The 20,623-nt window shown below is 50.2% G+C and overlaps 3 protein-coding genes across 4 annotated transcripts; 1 reads left to right on the top strand and 2 right to left on the bottom strand.

The window, feature by feature from the left end:
• Nucleotides 1–1,050: 1,050 nt before the first annotated feature.
• Nucleotides 1,051–13,306, bottom strand: LOC144296617 (uncharacterized). The gene is made up of 7 exons (XM_077869708.1): nt 13,256–13,306; nt 12,947–13,082; nt 12,593–12,620; nt 12,091–12,206; nt 6,198–6,321; nt 5,765–5,804; nt 1,051–5,065 (listed from the first exon to the last, which is right to left on the bottom strand). The coding sequence occupies exons 1-7, from the start codon at nt 13,304–13,306 to the stop codon at nt 4,922–4,924; spliced, it is 639 nt and encodes a 212-aa protein (XP_077725834.1). The 3' UTR covers nt 1,051–4,921.
• A 481-nt stretch (nt 13,307–13,787) lies between these two features.
• Nucleotides 13,788–16,632, top strand: HAND2 (heart and neural crest derivatives expressed 2). The gene is made up of 2 exons (XM_077868580.1): nt 13,788–14,402; nt 15,730–16,632. Exons 1-2 carry the CDS (start codon nt 13,848–13,850, stop codon nt 15,826–15,828), a joined length of 654 nt encoding a protein of 217 aa, XP_077724706.1. The 5' UTR covers nt 13,788–13,847; the 3' UTR covers nt 15,829–16,632.
• A 2,083-nt stretch (nt 16,633–18,715) lies between these two features.
• LOC144295917 (uncharacterized) lies at nt 18,716–20,490 on the bottom strand. Of its 2 annotated transcripts, XM_077868581.1 has the most exons (3): nt 20,213–20,477; nt 19,885–20,030; nt 18,716–19,676 (listed from the first exon to the last, which is right to left on the bottom strand). In XM_077868581.1, the coding sequence occupies exons 1-3, from the start codon at nt 20,439–20,441 to the stop codon at nt 19,413–19,415; spliced, it is 639 nt and encodes a 212-aa protein (XP_077724707.1). In that variant the 5' UTR covers nt 20,442–20,477; the 3' UTR covers nt 18,716–19,412. The 2 variants fall into 2 exon arrangements, 1 of the variants encoding a protein (XP_077724707.1); XR_013363051.1 differs by lacking the exon at nt 18,716–19,676 and having other exon boundaries at nt 20,195–20,490.
• Between the last annotated feature and the right edge of the window lie 133 nt (nt 20,491–20,623).

Raw genomic sequence — 20,623 nt, 5'->3', positions numbered from 1 at the left:
CAAATGTGACTTTGTTTCACCTTGGGATCAAATATTTGCCAGAACACATCACTGATCTTATAATAAGCGTCAAAATAAATTACAATTAGATTTACAGGGATTACTTTTACAGATTTTTTAAAATTTATCTTACCAACTATTGATAAAGCAACTTTAGAGTCTTTCTGACATGAAGCAGGGCATACACAATAACACAATAAAATGTATATGGCTTACAATTTACTCAAATCTATCTGAGATTATAAACTAAAACTAGTATTTAAGGCAATGAGAAAAATTCAGTGCCTGATCCAGTCATTTTCACATATTCATATAGCTAGCAATGAGAACAAAACACAGAAACAGCTGAGTGAACTTTTCAACCATTAATGCAGCTATACTAATGCCATGTGATATTAAAGTATTTAAGGAGAGAAAAGCCCATCCGGTTGCAGCCACTCTTAATTCTGTGGCCTTTTGGGGGGGGGGGGGCTGGAGAGAGAGAAAGCATGAGCAGGGGAGAGGGGCAGAGGAAGAGGAAGAAGCAGACTCCCAGCTGAGCAGGGAGTTCAATGCGGGGCTGGGTCCCAGGACCCTGAGATAGTGACCTGAGCCAAAGGCAGATGCTTAACCAACTGAGCCACCCAGATGTCCCTCTGTAACTTTTAGTAAAATATAGCAAGTGGAAATATGGCAGGGATAGGGGCTTGGGCAGTGGGGTGGAAAAGGCAATGTTCTTCTGAAAGCAAATTCCCCTATAGGATTGTGTTCCTTTGCCTCTGTATGCCGAGGACCCTCGGGGTTCTCTTCCCACATATCCTCATTACAAATACCTAGGTCATGATTTAAAAACACTATAATTTACAAAGTGCAGCCCACACCTCACAGACTCAAATACTGCTTTGTTACCATGACTGTTTTACCTTTGATGAGCCATCATATTTATCTTTACAAACACTTCATTAAATATCAGTGTGTCAGAAAAAAGAGAAGTTCAGCATTCAAACAACTAGGCACTTCAACAGCCCATATATAATGTATATTTGTAATAAAGCAAAAATAGTCACTTGATTAGATTCTGTAATTTTATTGCTGACATCATCTTTACTTGAATAGCAAAAGACGCATAGAACTTAACAATGTTTGGAAAAACCAAAAGAATTACTAGGAATGGAAGGAGGCAGTTTCTTGCTTTATTTATCCCAGAATAATAACAAAGTTCCCTGGTGTGTTCCTGAAAAAAGTTATTTTTTTAATTTTTTTCTCAGCAAGTCAGAGTTTATGTAAATTATCTCATGGATATACTTCACTGGTTTGAAAATTCATTGCTTGTTGACATGTATTCATTTATCATGAGGTTCTTTTTTGACATGTACTCATTTAGAAAGGACAATGGTACAATGGATTAAAAGTCATTATATATTTTTTAAGATTTTATTTATTTATGTGAAAGAGTGTATGACAGAAGGAGGAAGAGCACAGAGAGAGAGAGAGGGAGAAGCAGACTCCCCACTCAGCAGGGAGCCAGACTTGGGACTCGATCCCAGGACCTGGAGATCATGTCCTGAGCTGAAGGCACTCAACCAAATGAGCCACCCAGGCACCCCTAAAATTCATTATATTTTAAACTAATACGTAAAAATCATGGAAGCTACCATTTTCCCATATTCAAGAATTTAAATATATTTCCTTGTTTGGGCTTCTTCATCTAGTGAAAAATCTATTTTAAAAATCACTGGATTGAAGAAAACAAAAACAAATCTGACTATATGGATCCAATTCATCACTCTCCTGTTTATAGACAAAGAGCCAGATCCTGCCTAAGGAAATTGTCTTTTTCAGATTTTATGTTTCTGCATTCCTTCTGTCTTATATTTTTCATCCTCTTCTTTCAGTCGTCACTTCATAACTGTAGTTAGAAAAAGCACTCACTCATTTTCCCTGATTTCACATTTGAACAGAATTTCTTTTAGATGGACCACAAACAATCTCATAGAAAAAAACGCCATTTTCTGATAGATTCTGTAAAGGGTAAGCAGTCTGTCCACCACACTGTCCATTTGTCACTCCACACAAATAGGGAATCCTATTACCTACAAAGGTATTAAGAAAGTGCTCCCAGCTGAAAGCATTTATCCAATTCCAATTGTTGTTTGGAAGTCTAAAATACTAAGAGTGGTACTGTTCCAGGAGCTACTGTTTAAAACAATGCAATGCCTGTTTAGAGAGAAAAATCAGTACTTGAAAATCTGAGTTGGTTTAAAAAATAATAACTGTGCATCCAAAAAAGAATTCTTAAAGAAACATTTATATGCCAGGCACATGTTTTTAATTTTAATAACATTGGCTTACCTAAATAAATATGTAGAACCTAATAATTGTTCTCTATATTTTGATATTTTTGTATATTATTCTATTTTAGTGAGTTTGCAGAGAAGCTAATGGATAAATGTTGAAAAAAATATGTATCTGTCAGTACAAAGTTGTTGTGGTTTACAGATACTGCAAAATGCTGTCTTGAAAAAAAATTGTTAAAAAGTAATTGAAAACTGCTCTGATTTTAAGAGAAATGAATGTAGCCATATCCTTATAGGATAATGCCAGATAAAAAGTAATCGTGTTCCCTTTACAATTGTGTTTGTTGGCGTTTATATAAGAATAATAATGCTCTAAGGTTATTTTCATAGTTGTTCACTTAACATGAGATTAACATCAAAATCTTCATAATTATCTGAGATCACCCATTTGAAAGTAGTGTGGTAAAACATGTTAATGATTAAGACACTAGCAGTTTTAATACTAAACAGATTAACACACATGAAAGTAATATTATAATTTGTGCATTGCATAATATGCCAGACCAATTTTTTTGGTGAAGAGAGAATTCTCATGAAATGGTACCTTTTGTAGCTACTGCTTCCTATTTCTTGAAAGATATTCATGGGTGTGCATGACATATGAACATGAAATATTATTCTGTGGCTTTGACATTGCACAATTTTATGAAACCATTATTTCAGAGGTTTGCTTTAAATAAAATTGAGAGCCAAAATGTTACAATAGGAGTGTAATCCAGAAGAATGAAGCTACAATCCAGGTGGGATAATAAACACCCCCCCCCAAAAAAAAATGTAAAACTTAAAAGAGATTGTTAATTGACTAGAACAGCTATGAATTTATTTTATGACCGCCAGCAAACAAATGCAGGGCCATCCACAACTCCACATTTTTAAATAATAAAGAACCATATTTTAATATGTACCCCAGAGTCTCATAAAAATATTTCTCTGCCTCAACTTTCTCACCTCCATCAGAAGTCAACATGAGAGAAAAATGGGTAGTCATTTATAAGGTAATATGAAATCGTAAAATAATGACCCAAGCCATGCCCACCTTTCCTGAATCAGTGTGAAAAATAAGGTTCATATCCCAGACCTAATTATTCCAAAATCCTTGTTGCTTTTGCAGATACGGGTTAGGGTGCAGTGTGAAATCTTAAAAACTGAATTGAATATAACAAATGCAGGTGCCTCCCCCCCACCCCGCCCCGCCCCAGACACGAAGACGGTGCGTTAAAAGACAGTATCTGTGTAACCTCAGCTATGCCTGAGAGGGGGGTGCGGGCGTGAGGATTTAAATCACGTTGTTTCCACTTCTGCAGAGAAAATCCATAAAAAGAGATTTATTATCATATTTTCTTTTTGAAATGTATTTGTTTTTGACTTTAAAAGTGCTCCTCGGTACTGAGCAGAGTAAATATTACAATTTTGTTAAACAGCAGCCAAGATTTAATTGTCTGTGAAATACAAGGCTTAGGACCTGATGTGAGTTAACTACTGTTCTGCTGATAGAAACTAGGCTGGCCTGCGCGGTGACCGAACGCGCCCGGAGCAGATTTACACAAAAGAGCCACCGCGCAGGAATTGAGGGAGAGCAGTGGGGGCAGCCTCGGCCGGCGGGAGCCCATCCTCAGGGCTGGGAGCTTCGTGCTCCCTGCAGCAGATTTAAAGTGACTCTGTACAAAAAGTCAAACAAGAATAAGCAGCTATGGAAAACGTAACAAATCACGCTAGCAGTTTAACAGCGGGAAAGAAGGGGGGAGCAGTAACCGCTAACAAATACTGCAGAAAAATGTAATGGAGATGGAAGTGAGGGGACAAGGAAGAGCGGAGAGAGGCTGCGAGCGCCTTGCACAGTTGATGACTGCCGCGTACATCCCAGGGGCTCCGCCAAGAGCCGGGGAGTCCGTCTTCTCCGCGCCGCTCGCGCCCTCTGCACGCGGGTGCAGGGCGCGCCCCGCCGCCCTCCCGCCTCTCCCGCCGCCACCTCCTCCCGGCAGCGGCTCCGCGGGGCGCCTCCGCCTCCGCCTCCGCCGCCGCCCAGGGTGCAGGGGAGCGGGCGCGCGGCTGCAGGTCTGCCCCGATGGCACCGCAGCCACAAGCCAACCCGTAATTGCAAAGCAAACAAGGCTGAACTATTGGATCGGTCTCAATCGTGACAAGATCTACGCTTTTGCCGCCAATTTGTTTGTGCAGCTCTATTTAAAGGCACTTGATTGAGGAAATGTTGCAAATAGCGGTGAGGGTTTCCCTAATGAGACCTCGGGAGGGAGCGGCGGCCTTCGCCCCGCGGCCGAGGGCTCCGGATTGGGGCGGGGGGCGAAGGGGGGGGAGGTATGCGGGGGAGGGAAAAGGGCGCGGTTAACCCCTTCCTGCCCGCGTCGGGCGGAAAGTCCTCGGAGACCAGCTAGGGGGAGCTGGGGGGTCCATCCCGCCCGGGCGCGGCGACCTCCCCCCGGTCCGAGCTGCGGGGCACCGGCCTCACCGGTGCCGGGCACCGACAGGTGGGTGGGGATCAAAAGGATAACTTAACCGGGATGCAGGGGGCGGCCGCGCCCCTGCCACCCCCACCCCAGCTTTCCCGGCGGCCGCCGCAGCCCGCATCACCCCCCGGCGCCCAGGTCCCGGGAGGCCTGAGGGCCCCGCCACCTCCGCGGAGCAGCGGGCGGCTCGGCTCGGGGCACCGAGGCCAGTGGTGCGGTCCGCCGCCGCGCGGCCCCTCGCCGTCGGGCCGGGGCTCCAGGAGGCTGTCAGGGAGGGGAAGAGGCAGGAAGAGAAAATACATGAATATTTATTGAGCGCAGCCCGCGCGTCAGGCGCCGTGCTCTCGGGCTCATCTTGATCTCATTTAATCCCCCCACACGCACCCTCCAGCTCGGGATCATTAACCCATTGTTCAGATGAAGGCACTAAGGCTGAGGGAGCCGGACGGCCTTGCCTGAGATCCCGCAGCCGGTGCCTGGTGCCCCTCGTCCGCCCTGCCCAGCTCCGACTCCGGAGCTCAGGTTGTGCGCAGGGGCCACGCGGGGAGGCCAGGCCCCGCCCGGGCTTCCCCCCCTCGGAGTCCATATGCGCTCACGCAGACCCACTGCCCCGGGGATCCATCCCAAGGAAGCCTTCCCTCCCCGGTTCTCCCGTGGGCTTGGAAGTGAAGGTCTGTTCCCTATTGAGACGTCCACCTCCCCTACTAGCTCGAGTCACTTTCAAAATAAAGAAAATAAATCCGGTTGCAATTGAGGTATGGGAATGCACCCAGTTCTAAGTCATCCCTTTTACACAAGCTGTTTAGTCCCCTACTGGGTACAATGCATTGACTGGGGGCTCAAGGAACCCACAGTCGCCAGAAGTTAAAGGTATGTGCCCAGCGATCTAGCAGAGAGAATGTGAGGAGGTGCCTCCGAAAGGGGGGACTTGATTTGGAGGAGCAGAGAGAAGGAAAGCAATACCTGGACAGGCTTCCTGGAGGAGGCGGCATTTAAACTGGGCCTAGAAGAAACATTTAAAAAGAGAGAAAGATGGATTGTTTGCCAGCTATGCTGGCAAGTCAAGGAATGCCAGACAGATGGTTGAGGACAATCTGGGAGTCACACTTTCACAACCTGTTGCCATCTCCCGGCTGCCCCTCTAACTTGGAGAACTAGGAGTTGAGTAAGCCCTGAGCTTAATCCAGTTCCAGTCTCTCTTAGGATTGAAAACCCAGGGTTTGGAGATGACACCAGTAGCTAAATCTTGACCCTTCCGGAACCCTGGACTTGGGCCAAAAGGACTGGGCAAAGACAGGGCAGGAAAATAGCACCAAGGATGCTCTCACCAGAGTTCTGAACAATTAGAGTCACACATTCCTGAGTTTTTCTTAGAGGGATCTGGTCAGAGATGTACCTTGGCCAATCTGAAGTCTGTCTTTCTGGAGTCACAAGCAGATGTAGGCTGGGAAAATGAAGGCCCCCAGAGGGCAGAGGAGGACTGGTTTCAGCTGTACTTCCCGGAGAATGATCTGCACCTTCTGTCAGCAAAACAAAAAAGCATCAGTCATACCGATTTAGTGAACCATCTAAATGCGCTCTGAATGGAATTTTGCTTTTCCTTTTTTGTATGCAACCGATTCCTTCTTTTGAAGTTGGATGCTTCGCAAGCAGAATGCGATTCCCATTTTTTGTTCCTCGAGGGTTTGGCCTGTGTTAACTTAAGTGGGCACTCATACAAGTACTCAAAAGAAAGCCATTCTTTTCTGGAAAATAGAACAAAGTAGCGCCTCTCCTATCCTGGTGCAGATATATAATCTGTAACAACAAATTAGCCTCCTGGTGCTGCGCATTTCCAACAAGCATCCTGCCTTCTCTGTTTATATTATAACTTCTCTGCCTGCAATTATTTTTATTTTAATTTTCTGTCACTTTAACAGAAACCAGAGCCTTTTCTTCTAATGTTTTGTACACAACATGTTCATTTTGATAAGATGTTCTTTCCTATCCTCTTTTAGCTTGCCTTTCCTTGTTTAGAGTTCTGTATCAGGAGTTTCTAATATTTCTCCCTCTTTTTTTTTTTTTTTCAAGAACTTGTCCCTGTCTTGCTTTATTTGTTTGTGTGAAATTTAGTTTGAAAGGAGATCAGAGAGAGCAGGAGGGGTTTGTAATAAGAGAATGACCGAATGACCCAAAGGCTGATTATCTATCATTAACTGGAGACTCGGTGTACCCAAATTACCAGGGGGACCTCAGTCGCCGGATCCTTACCCAGCCAGAAAGGCAAGTGTGGAATGCACACACTGAAACAGGCTCGTGGCATTGCAAACGAAGACACTCCGCTCACACGTTTTCTTAAGGAGGTTTCCCTCAAAACCCAACTCAGGATCAGTGGACAAATTTATTAGATTCTGACATGTTGTACACAGGTAAAATTCTTGCTAAAAGACTAACTTTAACATTCTTGTAACTAACATTTTTGTGTTGTTTCATTAGAAGCAAAATTGCAGTTAATTGTCTAAGCTCCAGAGAATATTGAGAAATCAAGCCAAGCTGCTTTTGATCTGCTCATGCTGCTAAACCTAAGCCTTGTAAAAATCGAGGTTTGCCATTAATATTGACAATAAAAGGGTTTCTTTTTGTTAACCTGAAACCCAACCATCCTGGCTCAAGTCCCCTGTCTAGGAGCAAAGGCCCTAGAATAAAGTAGAAAGATTGGAAGAAACTGCCAGGGCAAAAAAAAAAAAAAGCCCTACATGAATTTGCAAAGGAGGCTTCAGAGCAAGACATCCTGGGAATGTGAGCAACCCTGCAGTTAGAACCAGGAATGCACAGGGGGCTCAAGTCACAAACAAAACTTCCCGTCACTTCAATGGCTTGTCTAAAGTTCCACATTTTAAGTTGCCATTTGCTTTTGTATTTTGTTCTGAATCCCAGACTGTACTGTAGACTGGTCAAAGTTAACTACTACTTATTTTTCCATAGACGGGGTTTGCAAAATTACAATTACTTCCTCATCTGACTGTTGAATGCTTTCTCTCTGGCTTGGAAGAAAATGTTGCCAGTGTGTATGTAATTTGCTTGAAACAAAGTAGTTCACATAAATCCCATGGGATGCATTTTCTCATGCCACTTTTGCTCTATTTTATTAGAAACTAGCAATGACCAGATCTACCTTACTTCTAAAGACTAGTATAACAACATTAATAATACCTCCCATGTACACACCCTGCTGCTTCTAGAGTGGCTCTTTTGCATACATTAACTTTTGTTCTCTTTAGTCTGAGTAAGTATTTTAGCTTTACGGACAGGCTTGGATACCTGGCCAGGTATCTCATTCTCCCTGACCAGTGAAAACCTTCCAAAACAGCACATCTGCCACTTAATATGAAGATCTGGTCATTGATTATTTGAAGGAAATGCAAATTCCTACCTTAATATCCACGGTAGTGGATATTAAGATTTTTCTTACACGTTATACATTTTAAACTTGCACGGTGTTGTATGTCGATCATATCTCAATTTTTTTCTTAAAGGACTAAAAGATAAACCAGTTTCTTATTCTTCACCAGTTTCAAGATTCAGTGACATCAAAAAAAAAAAAAAAACTGAGAAATCCAAGCATTGCTCAAAGGTAAATTACAAGGGAGGGAAGGAGGGAAGGTGGGAAAGAGGGAAGGACAGGGACAGAAGGAAGGGGAAAGAGAAAGAGGCTAAATGGGGTGGGGTGGAGGCACCAAGCAAGTCCCAATTTTCTCCACCAATTTAAATCTTTCCTAATCAAAACTGGACTTAAAAAAAAAAAAAAAAGGCTGGACTGACGGAGTCCTAAGCAATCAAACCCTCCCTAGTCCTTGCAGCTAGTTCAGCCCCACCCCACCCCCATCTCCACAGCTCTGCTCTGGACGGGGAAGAGGATCACTCTTCAAATACCCTACCCCCACTCCAAAATGCAAAAACAAAATGCTCAGAAATAAAACCTCCTAAGAGCCAAAGACAACTTTTCCTGTCCTTCCTTTTTGAAGCAGACATCAGAGGTCAATCAAACTTGATTCTGCTTTATAAGACTGTACTTTGAGCACCACTACATTTCTGGGGCCACTGTCACTTGCCACATCTGTAGACCATTGTTTCTCAAAAGGCAACCCAGGAAGGGAGGGACGAGGGAACCTGAGTTAGAAGGAGATGCCTTGCTGCCACTCCACTCCCACAACGTGCCTTGTTCCATGTGTCCTAAAGGTTCTGAGACCAAGGGGCTAGCATATAAAATGACTCAATCCCACTTTAGGCCAGACAAAATGCAAAGCTAAGGTGTCATAAGAAGCACCTTCCTTGGAGCAGGTAGGGCTGTGGTCACATCTTCAAGAACACATTACTTTCTCTGCCACCTCCTGGGTTTGATGTTCTTTCTGGAGAGTTCTTAACACATTCTGGGGCTTAGATAAGAGCGTCATAGGTATTTAAAAGAATGCTCAGTCACTTCTGCTATGTTGGTTAGGAAAATAAGGTAAAACGAGATTTGAAAAACGATGGAGGGAATTGAGCCATAATTCCCGTAAACATAAAATGTGTGTTTATGGCCCTCCGGCCTGGTTCTTTTCAGGTCCAGTTTATTTTGAGTTCTCATTGAGCAAAACACGAGATACAAACTGCCCTTGCCTTTGTAATAATAAATACCTCAAAAAGATCTGTATTTTCCCTAAAAACAGACTGAAGTTTTTTTAAAAAAAATATTTAGTTTAAACCAGATTGATTTTAAAAGGAATATCTCACAAGACCAAAATGTTTGCAAGGGAGTGCTCAGCCTCTCCCATGCTCTTTGAGTCTTTTCCAGAGAAGGGGTGGGAGTTAAAGGAAGGAGCCAAGAGACATGGGCGCAAAATAAATTGTTGAACCCGGTTCAGTCTGTTTCTCTCTGGGCAGAGGTAATGCGCAGTACAGTGGGTATATCAGCAACTGCAGTGAAGACTGTGACATAGAATCACAGCATTTCTTCAGCCTGGGGCTGCCCACCTGGGTAAGATTGGTTGCCCATGGCTTCAGAAAAGGGGAGTGAAGTTAGCACATCCTCACTAGGTTTCCTCCTGTGGGCACCCAGGGTGGCCTAGAGCCTGCATCATCTCAGCTGCTTGGGCCCTTTGAATACTCAGAACATGTGCCCTTAGGGGGGCAGCGCACCACGCGCCTGAGTGCACACTCCTACAATCCCTGGGTTGACATCTAAGCTGGGAAACTTATCCTCCCCCCCCCACCTTTCTTTTCCCACTTTTCCCCTCCATCACTATCCACCCCACCCCACCCCCAAAAGGCATGGGCCATCTAAACTGGGGGCACGCTTGAGACTTGAGATGGCGGCATCTGCCTCACAGCTTTCCAAAGCAGAGACTAACCCAGCATGCCACCAGACCTGCAGCGGAATATACAAAAGAGGACACCAAGAGAAAAAAAAAGTGGACTCATTTGGTTGTGCATTCAGCCAGTCTGGTCTCTGTGTCAATAACTAGCTAGGGTTCATCCCTTTGTGCCCTGCCTCCAAGCTGCCTTTCTAAGGCTGTAGTCCCTGGGCTTGGCTTTCTGAGCTACATGAAGCCCTAGACCCTCGCACAGCATTAATTAACTGATAATGACACTGTCAGTAAGGACTGATGCTCAGATTAGCATCTTTTACGACTTTTTTCTGTCCCGTGTTCTCCATCTCTTTTATCACTTGCCATGATATCTGGGACCATGAAGATATTTGCCCATTTTTGGTTTCAATTAAAAGAGCATGAGAAAGGCTGAAAGTGGTCAATTCTGATAGCTTCAACACTGAGGCTACTTGCTTCTGGTGGACACAGCATCTCAGTCCCCAGTTCAGCCTTCCGCCTAGCCTCTTCTTCCTTTCAATTTCCAAAACTTCCTCTGAGTCTGAAAGCAGCCTACCAACTGCTCCCTTATATTGTTATCTGTTCCCAGCCATACGTAGTGCAACCATTTTAACTTTGCCTACCTGCTTCCAAGGCCTAGATGTGTTCTTATAAACAGACTTTTTTTCTTTTTAAGTATCAAATGTCAGAGGATTGAACTACCAGTATTTACACATTCAGAGTTTGCCTCCCTGGTGAAAATGTAAACAGAACCCCACCACACTACCTATATTCTTTCCTTGAAGAACAAGGTCTTTAAAACACTCCCGTTCATGCTAAAATTGCAGACCCATCCAAGTGGGGGGGGAGGGTGGTTGCAAGCTCTAGGTCGCTATTGTATTCCATGCCCGAGTGTCACTTTACCAACAAATCTGATTTCAGCTTCTCCCCACATCCTGTGCTCAGCCTTAAGACGCAATGCTGGGGGCATCCAAGAGAACTGACCCCATGCCCGGGGGACAGAAGGGACCCTGAATGGACTCCAGGACTGGGCTTGCTAGCCTATGCCGGTCTCTGAGTTCCCCTCTCCTACCACCTAGCCACCGCAAACCTAAAATGCATTTCTCGATGCTGATGCCCTGGACTGTAGAGGCTGGTGAAGCCCACCCTGAATCCCCTGCAGCAGAGGAGTTGGGGGCTCCCACCCTCCTTCTGTCCGCTGGCTCTGACCTTGCCTTCCATCCCCAACCACCGACATGTGGAAAGTGCCCCGCGCCCTGGGAAAGGACTGAAGGACTGTCCCCGCGGAGTCCTTGGGTTGGGGCTCCCTTTGTGAGGTGGGGCTCCTTGTGAGGCCTGGGGCCTGTCTCTGCCTGCTTCCAAAGGACAATCCCCAAGGTGGAGTCAAGGGTCTCCTCTGGGTGACCCCAGCCAGGCCCAGCCAAGAGTCCCAGGCCTCCAGGGCCCGCGTGGTCTCCTCTCCACTCTGCCCTGGGCTACCTCTAATTTAGGGCCCGCAGGGTCCCGCTTGACACCGTCACCCGCACCCAATGCCATCAGGCCCCGACCTCCCCGAAACAAGGGGTCTCCCTTGGCGACTCGCTGCCAAGCCCGGGGATGTTCCAGCTGCTGCCTCCGTCCATCCCTGCCCCGGCCTCTTTCCGGCTTTCCCAAAACGCTCACGCCACGAGGGCGCCTCGGCCGGCTGACTTACAAGCGGAGATCCACTTTCCGTTATAATGCGTGCAAGATCACTGGGGCCAGCAGCCTCAACATCCACGAGCCGTCCTCCCGGTCCGCCTCTTAAACTGCTGTTTAATGGTTCCCCTCCGATCACTAAACCTGCCTTCCACAGATGCCCGCTTTTATGGGAGACGCAGGAATGCACAGATATATTTATATGTTTGTTCGTAAAAACTGGAAAATAAGCTCTGAACACGCTGTAAAAAATATTCAGTTACTTACCAAACAGGCCAGTGAAACCAGGGGGACACCGATGCCGGCCACTCCACCAATTCGGGGAATCGAGGTTGCCTGCGCTTTGCAGTCGCCCAGGGTCGTCGTCGCCGGGGCTGGTGTCCCTGAAGAATATGGGAATAAGGGTATTTACAGGGGGCTTGAACGTTCGTCCGGCGGCCTCAACCGCGATCCTCAAAAGCAACGCCGGTCACGGGAGCGACCTCCGAGGCCCGGGCCGGGGTAGCGCAGTGGGTTAGGCAGGGAGACGCGCGAGGGTAGCGGTGCCAGGTCGCAGCGGCCGCCCTCCCCCCGCCGCCCCTCTGCTCTCCCCCGCCCCACCCCGTACGGAAAAGGCACCACGCCGCCTGCTTATTTTCTTGCCTCGGTCACCTACACAAACACTTACAAAAGAGATATGTAAGTCCCCTCCACCTCTCTCTCTCTCTCTCTTTTTTTTTTTTTTTTCCGTTTTCTTAAACCAGAAAAGAAAGCAGAAGTGATACCATACCTGGTTTGAGATTCTTCAAGATTTGAGACTGGGGGGGGGGGAGGTGGCGGATAATTTAATAGTAAAGCATCTGCTAAACACTTGCATTAACCTCTGACTGATAAAAAAGTTTTTTTAACCCGCCCCCCCCCCCACCAGTTTTAATTATCTCATGGTTGTGAAGGGGCAGCCAATCCTGGAAGAGGACTTCGACAATTAGCAACGAGAACATCAAAAAGTTTTATTGCGGAGAGCGAGAGGCACCGCCCCTGCCGCCCCGGGATTGGCGTGAGGAGCCTCTGACGACATATATTAACCCGAGCAGCCCTAAAGATGTAGCTGTACATGGAGATCTTGCTGGGGAAATCCGCTTACTCCCCTCACGGCGTCCAGGCCCGGAGGACCGCCGCCGCCGCCGCCCGGGAGCCCCCGCGGCCACCGCGCAGACCCCCGAGAACCCGCGCCGCCGCCTTCGCGCCCCGGGGCGCTTGCAGGGCCCCAGGTCCTTCCCCTGAAAGAAGGAGAGGATCTGAGAAAATGGATGCAATGAGACCTCTCTGAAAACCCTCCGAGGGAGCCCGAGAGGAGTGAGGACACGTTACCCGCTGCTAAAATCACGTTCAAGGACCAAAACAACAACAACCAAAAATTTCATTAAAACAATAAGCGCCCAAGAACCCAGACCGGGCTGGTGGGGGGAGGGGAGGGGAAGGGGCGGGAAGGGGAGGGTCGCATGGAGGTAGCAGCTTCGCAGTGAGCAGCCGACCCCGCCGCCTCCCTGCAGAGCCGGGCCGGCTCCTCCGACCGTGGCTCGGACTCGCCCCGGGACTCCCGAGCCAGCCTCGGTGCCAGGATCGCGGCCGCGGCGCAGCCCGGCGCCTCCGCCACGCAGCCCCGCGGGAGCGCGGGCACCTTTGCATGAGCACGAGCGGCTCGTGCCTCCGCGCAGCGGCCCGGGGAGCAGGAGCCGGCGCGCGGGCCGGGGAGCCAGGCGGGAGTCGGCGGCGGCCGGGGGCGCACGGTGCCGGGACCAGCTCGCCGCGCCCTATGGGGAGCCGGAGGCCGCGGTGCTGCTGAGGCGGGCCCGGCGGGCCAGGCCGGGGGTCGGGGCCCGGGCTGCAGCGGCCCCCTCTGCGGCTGCCGGGCCGGCCCGGGCGCCCGAGGGCTGGGGGGCGGGGGGTGGGGGAGGCCGCCCGGCGCCGAAGCGGGGGCCCCGGCCGAGGGCGCGGCGGGGCTGCGCGCACGCTGGGGCGCGTGGAGGGGCGCGGAGGGCGATATGAGTCTGGTGGGGGGCTTCCCCCACCACCCGGTGGTGCACCATGAGGGCTATCCGTTCGCCGCCGCCGCCGCCGCCGCCGCCGCCGCCGCCGCCAGCCGCTGCAGCCACGAGGAGAACCCCTACTTCCATGGCTGGCTCATCGGCCACCCCGAGATGTCGCCCCCCGACTACAGCATGGCCCTGTCCTACAGCCCCGAGTACGCCAGCGGCGCCGCCGGCCTGGACCACTCCCATTACGGGGGGGTGCCGCCGGGCGCCGGGCCCCCGGGCCTAGGGGGGCCGCGCCGGGTGAAGCGCCGGGGCACCGCTAACCGCAAGGAGAGGCGCAGGACTCAGAGCATCAACAGCGCCTTCGCCGAACTGCGCGAGTGTATCCCCAACGTGCCCGCCGACACCAAACTCTCCAAGATCAAGACGCTGCGCCTGGCCACCAGCTACATCGCCTACCTCATGGACCTGCTGGCCAAGGACGACCAGAATGGCGAGGCGGAGGCCTTCAAGGCGGAGATCAAGAAGACAGATGTGAAAGAGGAGAAGAGGAAGAAGGAGCTGGTCAGTACCGAGGGGCAGGGGGGAGAGGGGGTGCGGGTTCGGGGGACCGGAGCTACGGGGATCTTTCCAAGTGGGCTGAGCAATGCCGTCCCTCGGTCTTTGGCTGCATCCTATCCACGGTTGTTTAAACCAGCTTGTGGAAAGGATGGTTTCCTGAGAAGCTGAAGAGATGGGTGAGGTTGCAAGCAGGAGGAGGAGGAGGAGGAGGTTAGGAGGGATGGATGCTTCGCGCTGGGGATCTTCCCTCTGGGTTACCGCTGTTGCACCAGCACCTCGGGCGGGCGTGCTTCTCCGACCCAGGGTCCCCGCTGATCTTCTGACTGCACTGGTGCAATCGTTCTATGTCCCTTAGAGCCTTCATTTGGCCTCCTATCCTATCTTGCTTTCAGGTATTTCTAAAATAAATCGCCCAGAAGCGCCAGATTGCAATTATTGCACCATCGATCCTTTATCCCCTTCAGGAGAACCAGGCTACCACTGATTGTAAGAGAATTTTGTGGTGGTTCTCATTACAGTGCTCCAAGACGTAAAGATAAACATAAAAATAAGTACTTTTAATATTAAAATGCAACTCCAGTTTCTCTTTGGCGATGAGACTAAACTGTAACCTCCCAGATGAGTGTGCGTCATGGCTATTTCTTGTTTTATTTGCTTGAGCATTTTAAGACAAACAGTAAATACTAATATGGTCGTTGTTATTGTTGTTAACAGTAACACGGACCTATAACTGAAAATTAGTTTTCTCAAGTTCCTACCAAGTCCTCCGTTGGTCAGTGGTGTTCGGAGCAGGGCTGCTGTTTAGTTTTTCTTCTTTGGGGCCTGTGGAGCTTTAGCCGGTGCATAGTCGAGTGACCTCCCGAATAACGAGGGATTTTAAAGGCCTCGTTGGAGAGGCACTGCCGTGCTGGGGGCCGGGGAGCCCCTCGCCTACCGGCCAGGTCCAAGGCACCAGGAATTTATCCCCACCTTCCCTAGAGCGCGAAGCTGGGATTACGAATGAAAACAGGGAGCCCCTACATCTGGAGTTAGAGAAAAGGCCCCAGCTCCTCCATAAAAGACTTGGAAACGGCTGGTTGTTTATAAGCCTGCCTATCCGGTAGTTGAGCGTCGCAGGCGCGTGGAGGCCTGGGCAGTAGCTAAGGCTGCGCAAACCTTTGTAGCTTTTTCTGCAGAGGCGAGGACTCGAAACCATCCCATATCTCTCATCCCCAACTCGATCTCTCACCATCTCCTTTTTTCCCCAGTAAGTGCGGGGGTGTCGCGGAACCAGGCCTCCTTTCAGAATTTCTCATTCCACCTTTCTCCCCTTCGTCTGTCCTCTGCCCAGAACGAAATCTTGAAAAGCACAGTAAGCAGCAACGACAAGAAAACCAAAGGCCGGACGGGCTGGCCGCAGCACGTCTGGGCCCTGGAGCTCAAGCAATGAGGAGGAGGAGGAGGAGGAGGAGGAGGAGGAGGAGGAGGAGGAGGAGGAGGAGAGCGCGAAGGAGCCGGGGCCCAGGAGCCGGAAGCAGACCCAGGACTCCGGGCAAGCTCTCCAGGCTCCGCTCCGAGGACTTCATGCATTTGGAATCATCCGGTTTATTTATGTGCAATTTGCCTGCCCTCTCTTTGGCCCCCTTTGAGGCATCCGCTCCCCACTTCCCCCTCAAAAAAAAGTGGATATTTGAAGAAAAGCATTCCATATTTTAATATGAAGAGGACACTCCCGCGTGGTAAGGGATCCCGTCGTCTCCTAGATTCTCTATGTGTGAATGTTCCCTCCTGGCTGTGTAGACACCGGTGTTGCCCCCTCCCCACTTACCCAACCCCTTCCAGATAAAGACAGCAGACAATAGTGTGTATGTGAAGTGTATCTTTACTACTTGGCCTTTGGATATAAATATTCCTGGGGATTATAAAGTTTTATTTCAAAGCAGAAAACGGGGCCGCTAACATTTCTGTTGAGGTCGGTATCTAGTGCTGTCTTTACATCTGTGGTCGTTCCCTATTCGAAGATGTTTCCAACAGCTACTTGTTTTGTGCACTTCCGTCCTCTAAAACTAAGTGGAATTTAATTAATATTGAAGGTGTAAACGTTGTAAGTATTCAATAAACCACTGTGTGTTTTTTTTTTTACAAAAACCCCAATCTTTTAATGGTTGATACCTCAAAAGAGTTTTGAAAACAAAACTGTTATACTTGTTTTCATAATATTTAAAATATTCAGAAGTAAACTAAATTATCGTGATTGCCTCTAACTTTATTTGAAAGAGTCGGTAGTTCTGATCAATCCTCAGCGGGAGCCGCAGCCCTCATTGGGAAGTGTCCTTGGTGAAAATCCTGGGACTTGGGCTCTACCCTAGTCCTGTCTCCTTCTGGCTCCCCTCCTCACCCCCAGCCCCAGAGTAGGCTGAGTGGTCAGTATTAGGAGGGTCTGGGGCCAAGAAAGGCCTTGGCAGTTCACTGGAAGGTGAAAAGGTGTCCTTGTTTTCACAAAATCAACCAAATGCCATTCTGCGGGGACTTCGGTTTTTGTTTGGGGAGCATGTTTTAGGTGGAGGAGATTTGAGGAGGATCCCAGGAGTTATTGCAGCGGCAGGAAATAGTCTACAGTTTTTAATTCAAAATGTAGGGCTTTCATCCGGGAAAAGAAAAAAGAGGGAAAGAGGAGGTTTTTATTTGTAGTCTCCATCAGGGTGATTCTCATCTGAGCCGGCCTTGGGAAGGGGCGAGCTTTTGGGGAAAAAAAAAGTCCATGATTAGGTAACAAGGAATTCTACGTCAAGTAAGAAATCGCGAACATGACCAAGGATTTAAAGGGGGGTGAAGGGGGGACTAGATTTACAAGGAGCTACAGGGAACTCAATATTAACTGCAGTGTCTGAAGTCTTCCCGGCCCCAGGCCAGCCGAGCAACCGGCTCCCTCCCCGGGCTACCAGCCGCCAGGGACGTCACCCCGTTTGAGGTTCGGTCTCCTGGAACCCCGGAACACCCCGGATGGAAGTCTCTGAGGCCTCCTTTGCCCGTAGTCTTGGCTACAGCCGGAATCTCTGCCCTAGGAACCAGAGAACCTGAAGTGCCATAAAGGACTCGGCAGGCCAGGGAGGGGAGGGAGGAGGGGGAGAGATGGGGGGTGGGGGGAAGAAAGGTGAAACGTATTAAAAAGCGGTTTGTTTCATGAAACGCCACGTATATAAATCTGGTGTTAGGGAGGCTTGCCAGAGGGTTTCCATCTTGGAACCCATCCTCGGGGTGATGTTCGCACCTCGGCTCCGGGCACAGACGCTGCCCCGATGTCCCAGGGGTTCCCGCGGCTCGCCGGTGCCCACTCTGAGCCTGTCGCCTACAGCAGGCAAATTCGCAAGTGCTGCAGGACAGACCAGCGAGTGGCTCTGCGGGTTTCTTCTGTGGGCAGCTGACAACGCGAGGGCGAGGGGTTAGAACAACTCGGCCAAAGCGATCTGAACTTTCTCCCCTCGGGTCAGGCTGCGCTGGGCCGACGCGGTGGGCGAGGGCTGTGTTTACAGACACTTGCCTTTGTTTATAGCACTGGGGGGGGGGGGGGCGTAGGAAGGCGCGCCCTGATTTTCTATTACTCTTGGGATTCTTGTCAGTTTGACCGAGTGGCGTTCTCCCTTCCCTGCCTCCAACGGCCTTTTGCGTCTTTAATCCTTTCAAGACATCATATCCCAGGGGCAGAAGAAAAGGGTTTACTGAAATAGTGGAGAGAGTGGTGGTGGAGGTGGTAAGATTTTAAAACAGGAACTGAAGAGGAGTTATGTCCATCATGCATGTGTGCCTGTACTTGCCTTGGGTAGCTGGTCGTCTTTACCATCTGGGCCTTACTGCACTTTTGCTGGTCTAACACTTTTTCTGGTTTATTAAACACCAGCAGAGGAGATCCAGAGGAGCCTGGCAGCTGCATCGCTATGGGGCAGCTTGCTGCTGCTACACATGCTTTAAAACCCGCGCTGCAGAAATTCATCCTCTTTGTCTGGCCCGGGCCAGGCACTGCCCGCCTGCTCTCCTGCCTGCCACGACGCTTCCTCTGGCCCAGCCGCACCAGGCCCCAACACCTCAAGCATCTCGACATTCCAACCTGTGTGAAATCCCAGCTGGCCAGACATCCAGCAGACCTGACACCCCAGGGGGCCGAACCCCTAACTGAACGCACACCCTAAGTGGCAAGACACCCCAGATTATACATCTCTACAGTCGATTGGGACATCCTAACCTACCCAACGTTCCCAGCCACCCAACATCCCTGCTCCACGTTGTCAAGTCCCGGGAAGTGAGTGGTGTGCTAGGCAGGCGATTCTTCTGAGCGTCCATGCTTTTCTCTTCTACACATTTATTTCTCTTTTAACTCCCTTTCTCCTTTGCTTTAAAAAAAAAAAAATATTTCCAACCTCTTGCCTTGCGGGATCTGCTAAAAGGGCCTCTGTTTTAATTGCTCGGATAATGTGGTTGCTGCCATTTTGTTAAAAGCAATCACTCCTGCAGCGAAATCACAAGCTCTCTAGACAGGCCGGAGCCGACAAAAATGCAGGATTTGACGTTAAAAGCTAAATGGGAAGCTGGGGCGGCGGAAGGTAAATTGATGGTAGATCTGGCTGTCAGGGCCCGGCCCCAGACCGCCGGGCAGGCCGAGAGCCTGATAACCCTGGAGCACCAGCGGGGAGAGGGCTCGGCTGCTGTGTGTGTGTGTGTGTGTGTGTGTGTGTGTTCGTTCTTACCCATTCTCTACTCCTTGGGAAGTAACCTGAAAAATTCAACAGAGTGGGACCTGAGCACACTCCTTGCTCCCATTCTCAGTTTTTCAGGATTTCCGCCCCCAGCTGGAACATTAACTGCAGCTTTAAGAGCCTTTTTCAGGTCAAAACTATGAGAAGAAGACCGCAAGATCACTTGGGGTTCTTCCTGCCTTCTAAATCCCGGACCCACTCTCTGAAGGCTTGCTGGGAAGCTCCAACATCCCAGCGGGTTAGCCAATAGCTCTGGGCACGTAGGAAGGGTAGGCTTCTGGGCCTAGGCTGCCCTCCTCAGGACCAGGTGGCCTGGTCGTCCCCTTGAGGAGGTGGGGGCATTGGTGTCGCCAGAAGGGGCAGCAAGTATGCATGAGTTGGGCCTGGAGGGTGGCTCAATCCTTTGCCCCTCGTCTCTGCCTCTGTCGGCTGCTGCCTGCCTACTGCTGGTGAGGATCACAGAGCTGGTATCCCACCGGTTGTGAAGGAAGCAGGAGGGTGAGTTTCGTGCACGCCGATTTCGCAGGAAGGGATGCCTAGGGTGAGAGTGAGATCGAAATCAAAGCCACGGGGAGCGGAAGGAGGCAGGCTTGTGAGCTACTTCTGAGACTTTGGCTTTGCCCAGAGAACCCGAGCCAGTTGCATGAGGTGTGCTTGCAGGGGACAATAAACTGGTCCCAGGATGCCACAGTAGCCGGAACTGCCTTGCACTGCGGGTCTCCAAAGCGCGGGAAACGTCTCACCTATTCCTGCAGCTTTCCAGAAACGCTGCGTCTAACGCCGCGCACGCGGCTCGCAATTTTCTCTTCCACAGGCGCCTTGCGTTCCGTCTGCGCGCGAGTCCCACCCACGTGCCTGGATTTGGAAGAGGAGCTGGCGGTAGGTGCCAGGCGGAGATGATCTGCAGAGGAGGAGGCTTGTGGCGTACGCCTCGTAGAGGGCCGAATCCGTACCCCGGGCTCCGCTTGCCTTTCCTGGATCTGTTGACCCAAGGGAGCCCCTTCCCTCCACCGAGCCCCACTCCTCCGCCCGGACCCTGCACCCCGCATGAGGAGGAGGCACTACCGAGTCTCTACAACGCACGGGACTCTTGGCCTGTCGCAGCCCGCGGATCCCTCGGAGAGAAAGACCGTCCCTGCTCGAGACCCCAGTACCTCCCTTCCTGAAGAAGCTCAGCCGCGCTGGAGGGTTCCCGTGGGGTGGGGACGGTGGGGAGGGGGTGGGGCGGTGGGAGAACGCGGTATTTTTTAACTGTTTCTCGGAAGGGGAGGACAGGAGAGGGGGTAACTGCAGGAGAGGAAGCGGTTGGCATGTTTCCGGAGGACTTACGGCCAGCCTCTGCCCCACGAGCTCGGCCCCTCGAGCTCTGCCCCCACGCGCTCGGCCTCATGAGCTCGGCCCCACGCGCTCGGCCCCTCTGCTCTCTGCCCCTGGAGCGCTGTCCCAAGAGCTCTGCCCCTCCCACGAGCTCGGCCCCATGCGCCCTGCCCCTCG

Source organism: Canis aureus, chromosome 24, assembly GCF_053574225.1.
Source record: "Canis aureus isolate CA01 chromosome 24, VMU_Caureus_v.1.0, whole genome shotgun sequence".
NCBI lineage: Eukaryota > Metazoa > Chordata > Mammalia > Carnivora > Canidae > Canis > Canis aureus.
The sequence above is the reverse complement of the archived record's forward strand: the minus strand, read 5'-3'. Positions and strand labels throughout refer to the sequence as shown.

Coding starts and splice junctions, on each gene's coding strand:
- LOC144295917 (XM_077868581.1), bottom strand. CDS start 20,441: ATGCCAACCGCTTCCTCTCCTGCAGTTACCCCCTCTCCTGTCCTCCCC. Junction 20,031..20,212: donor TGCGACAGGCCAAGAGTCCC/GTGCGTTGTAGA, acceptor CCTCCTCTGCAG/ATCATCTCCGCCTGGCACCT. Junction 19,677..19,884: donor GACGCAGCGTTTCTGGAAAG/CTGCAGGAATAG, acceptor TTTCGATCTCAC/TCTCACCCTAGGCATCCCTT.
- HAND2 (XM_077868580.1), top strand. CDS start 13,848: ATGAGTCTGGTGGGGGGCTTCCCCCACCACCCGGTGGTGCACCATGAG. Junction 14,403..15,729: donor AGAAGAGGAAGAAGGAGCTG/GTCAGTACCGAG, acceptor TCCTCTGCCCAG/AACGAAATCTTGAAAAGCAC.
- LOC144296617 (XM_077869708.1), bottom strand. CDS start 13,306: ATGCGACCCTCCCCTTCCCGCCCCTTCCCCTCCCCTCCCCCCACCAGC. Junction 13,083..13,255: donor CCCCTCCCCCCACCAGCCCG/GTCTGGGTTCTT, acceptor TCCTTCTTTCAG/GGGAAGGACCTGGGGCCCTG. Junction 5,066..5,764: donor CCTCCAGGAAGCCTGTCCAG/GTATTGCTTTCC, acceptor CCTCCCTGACAG/CCTCCTGGAGCCCCGGCCCG.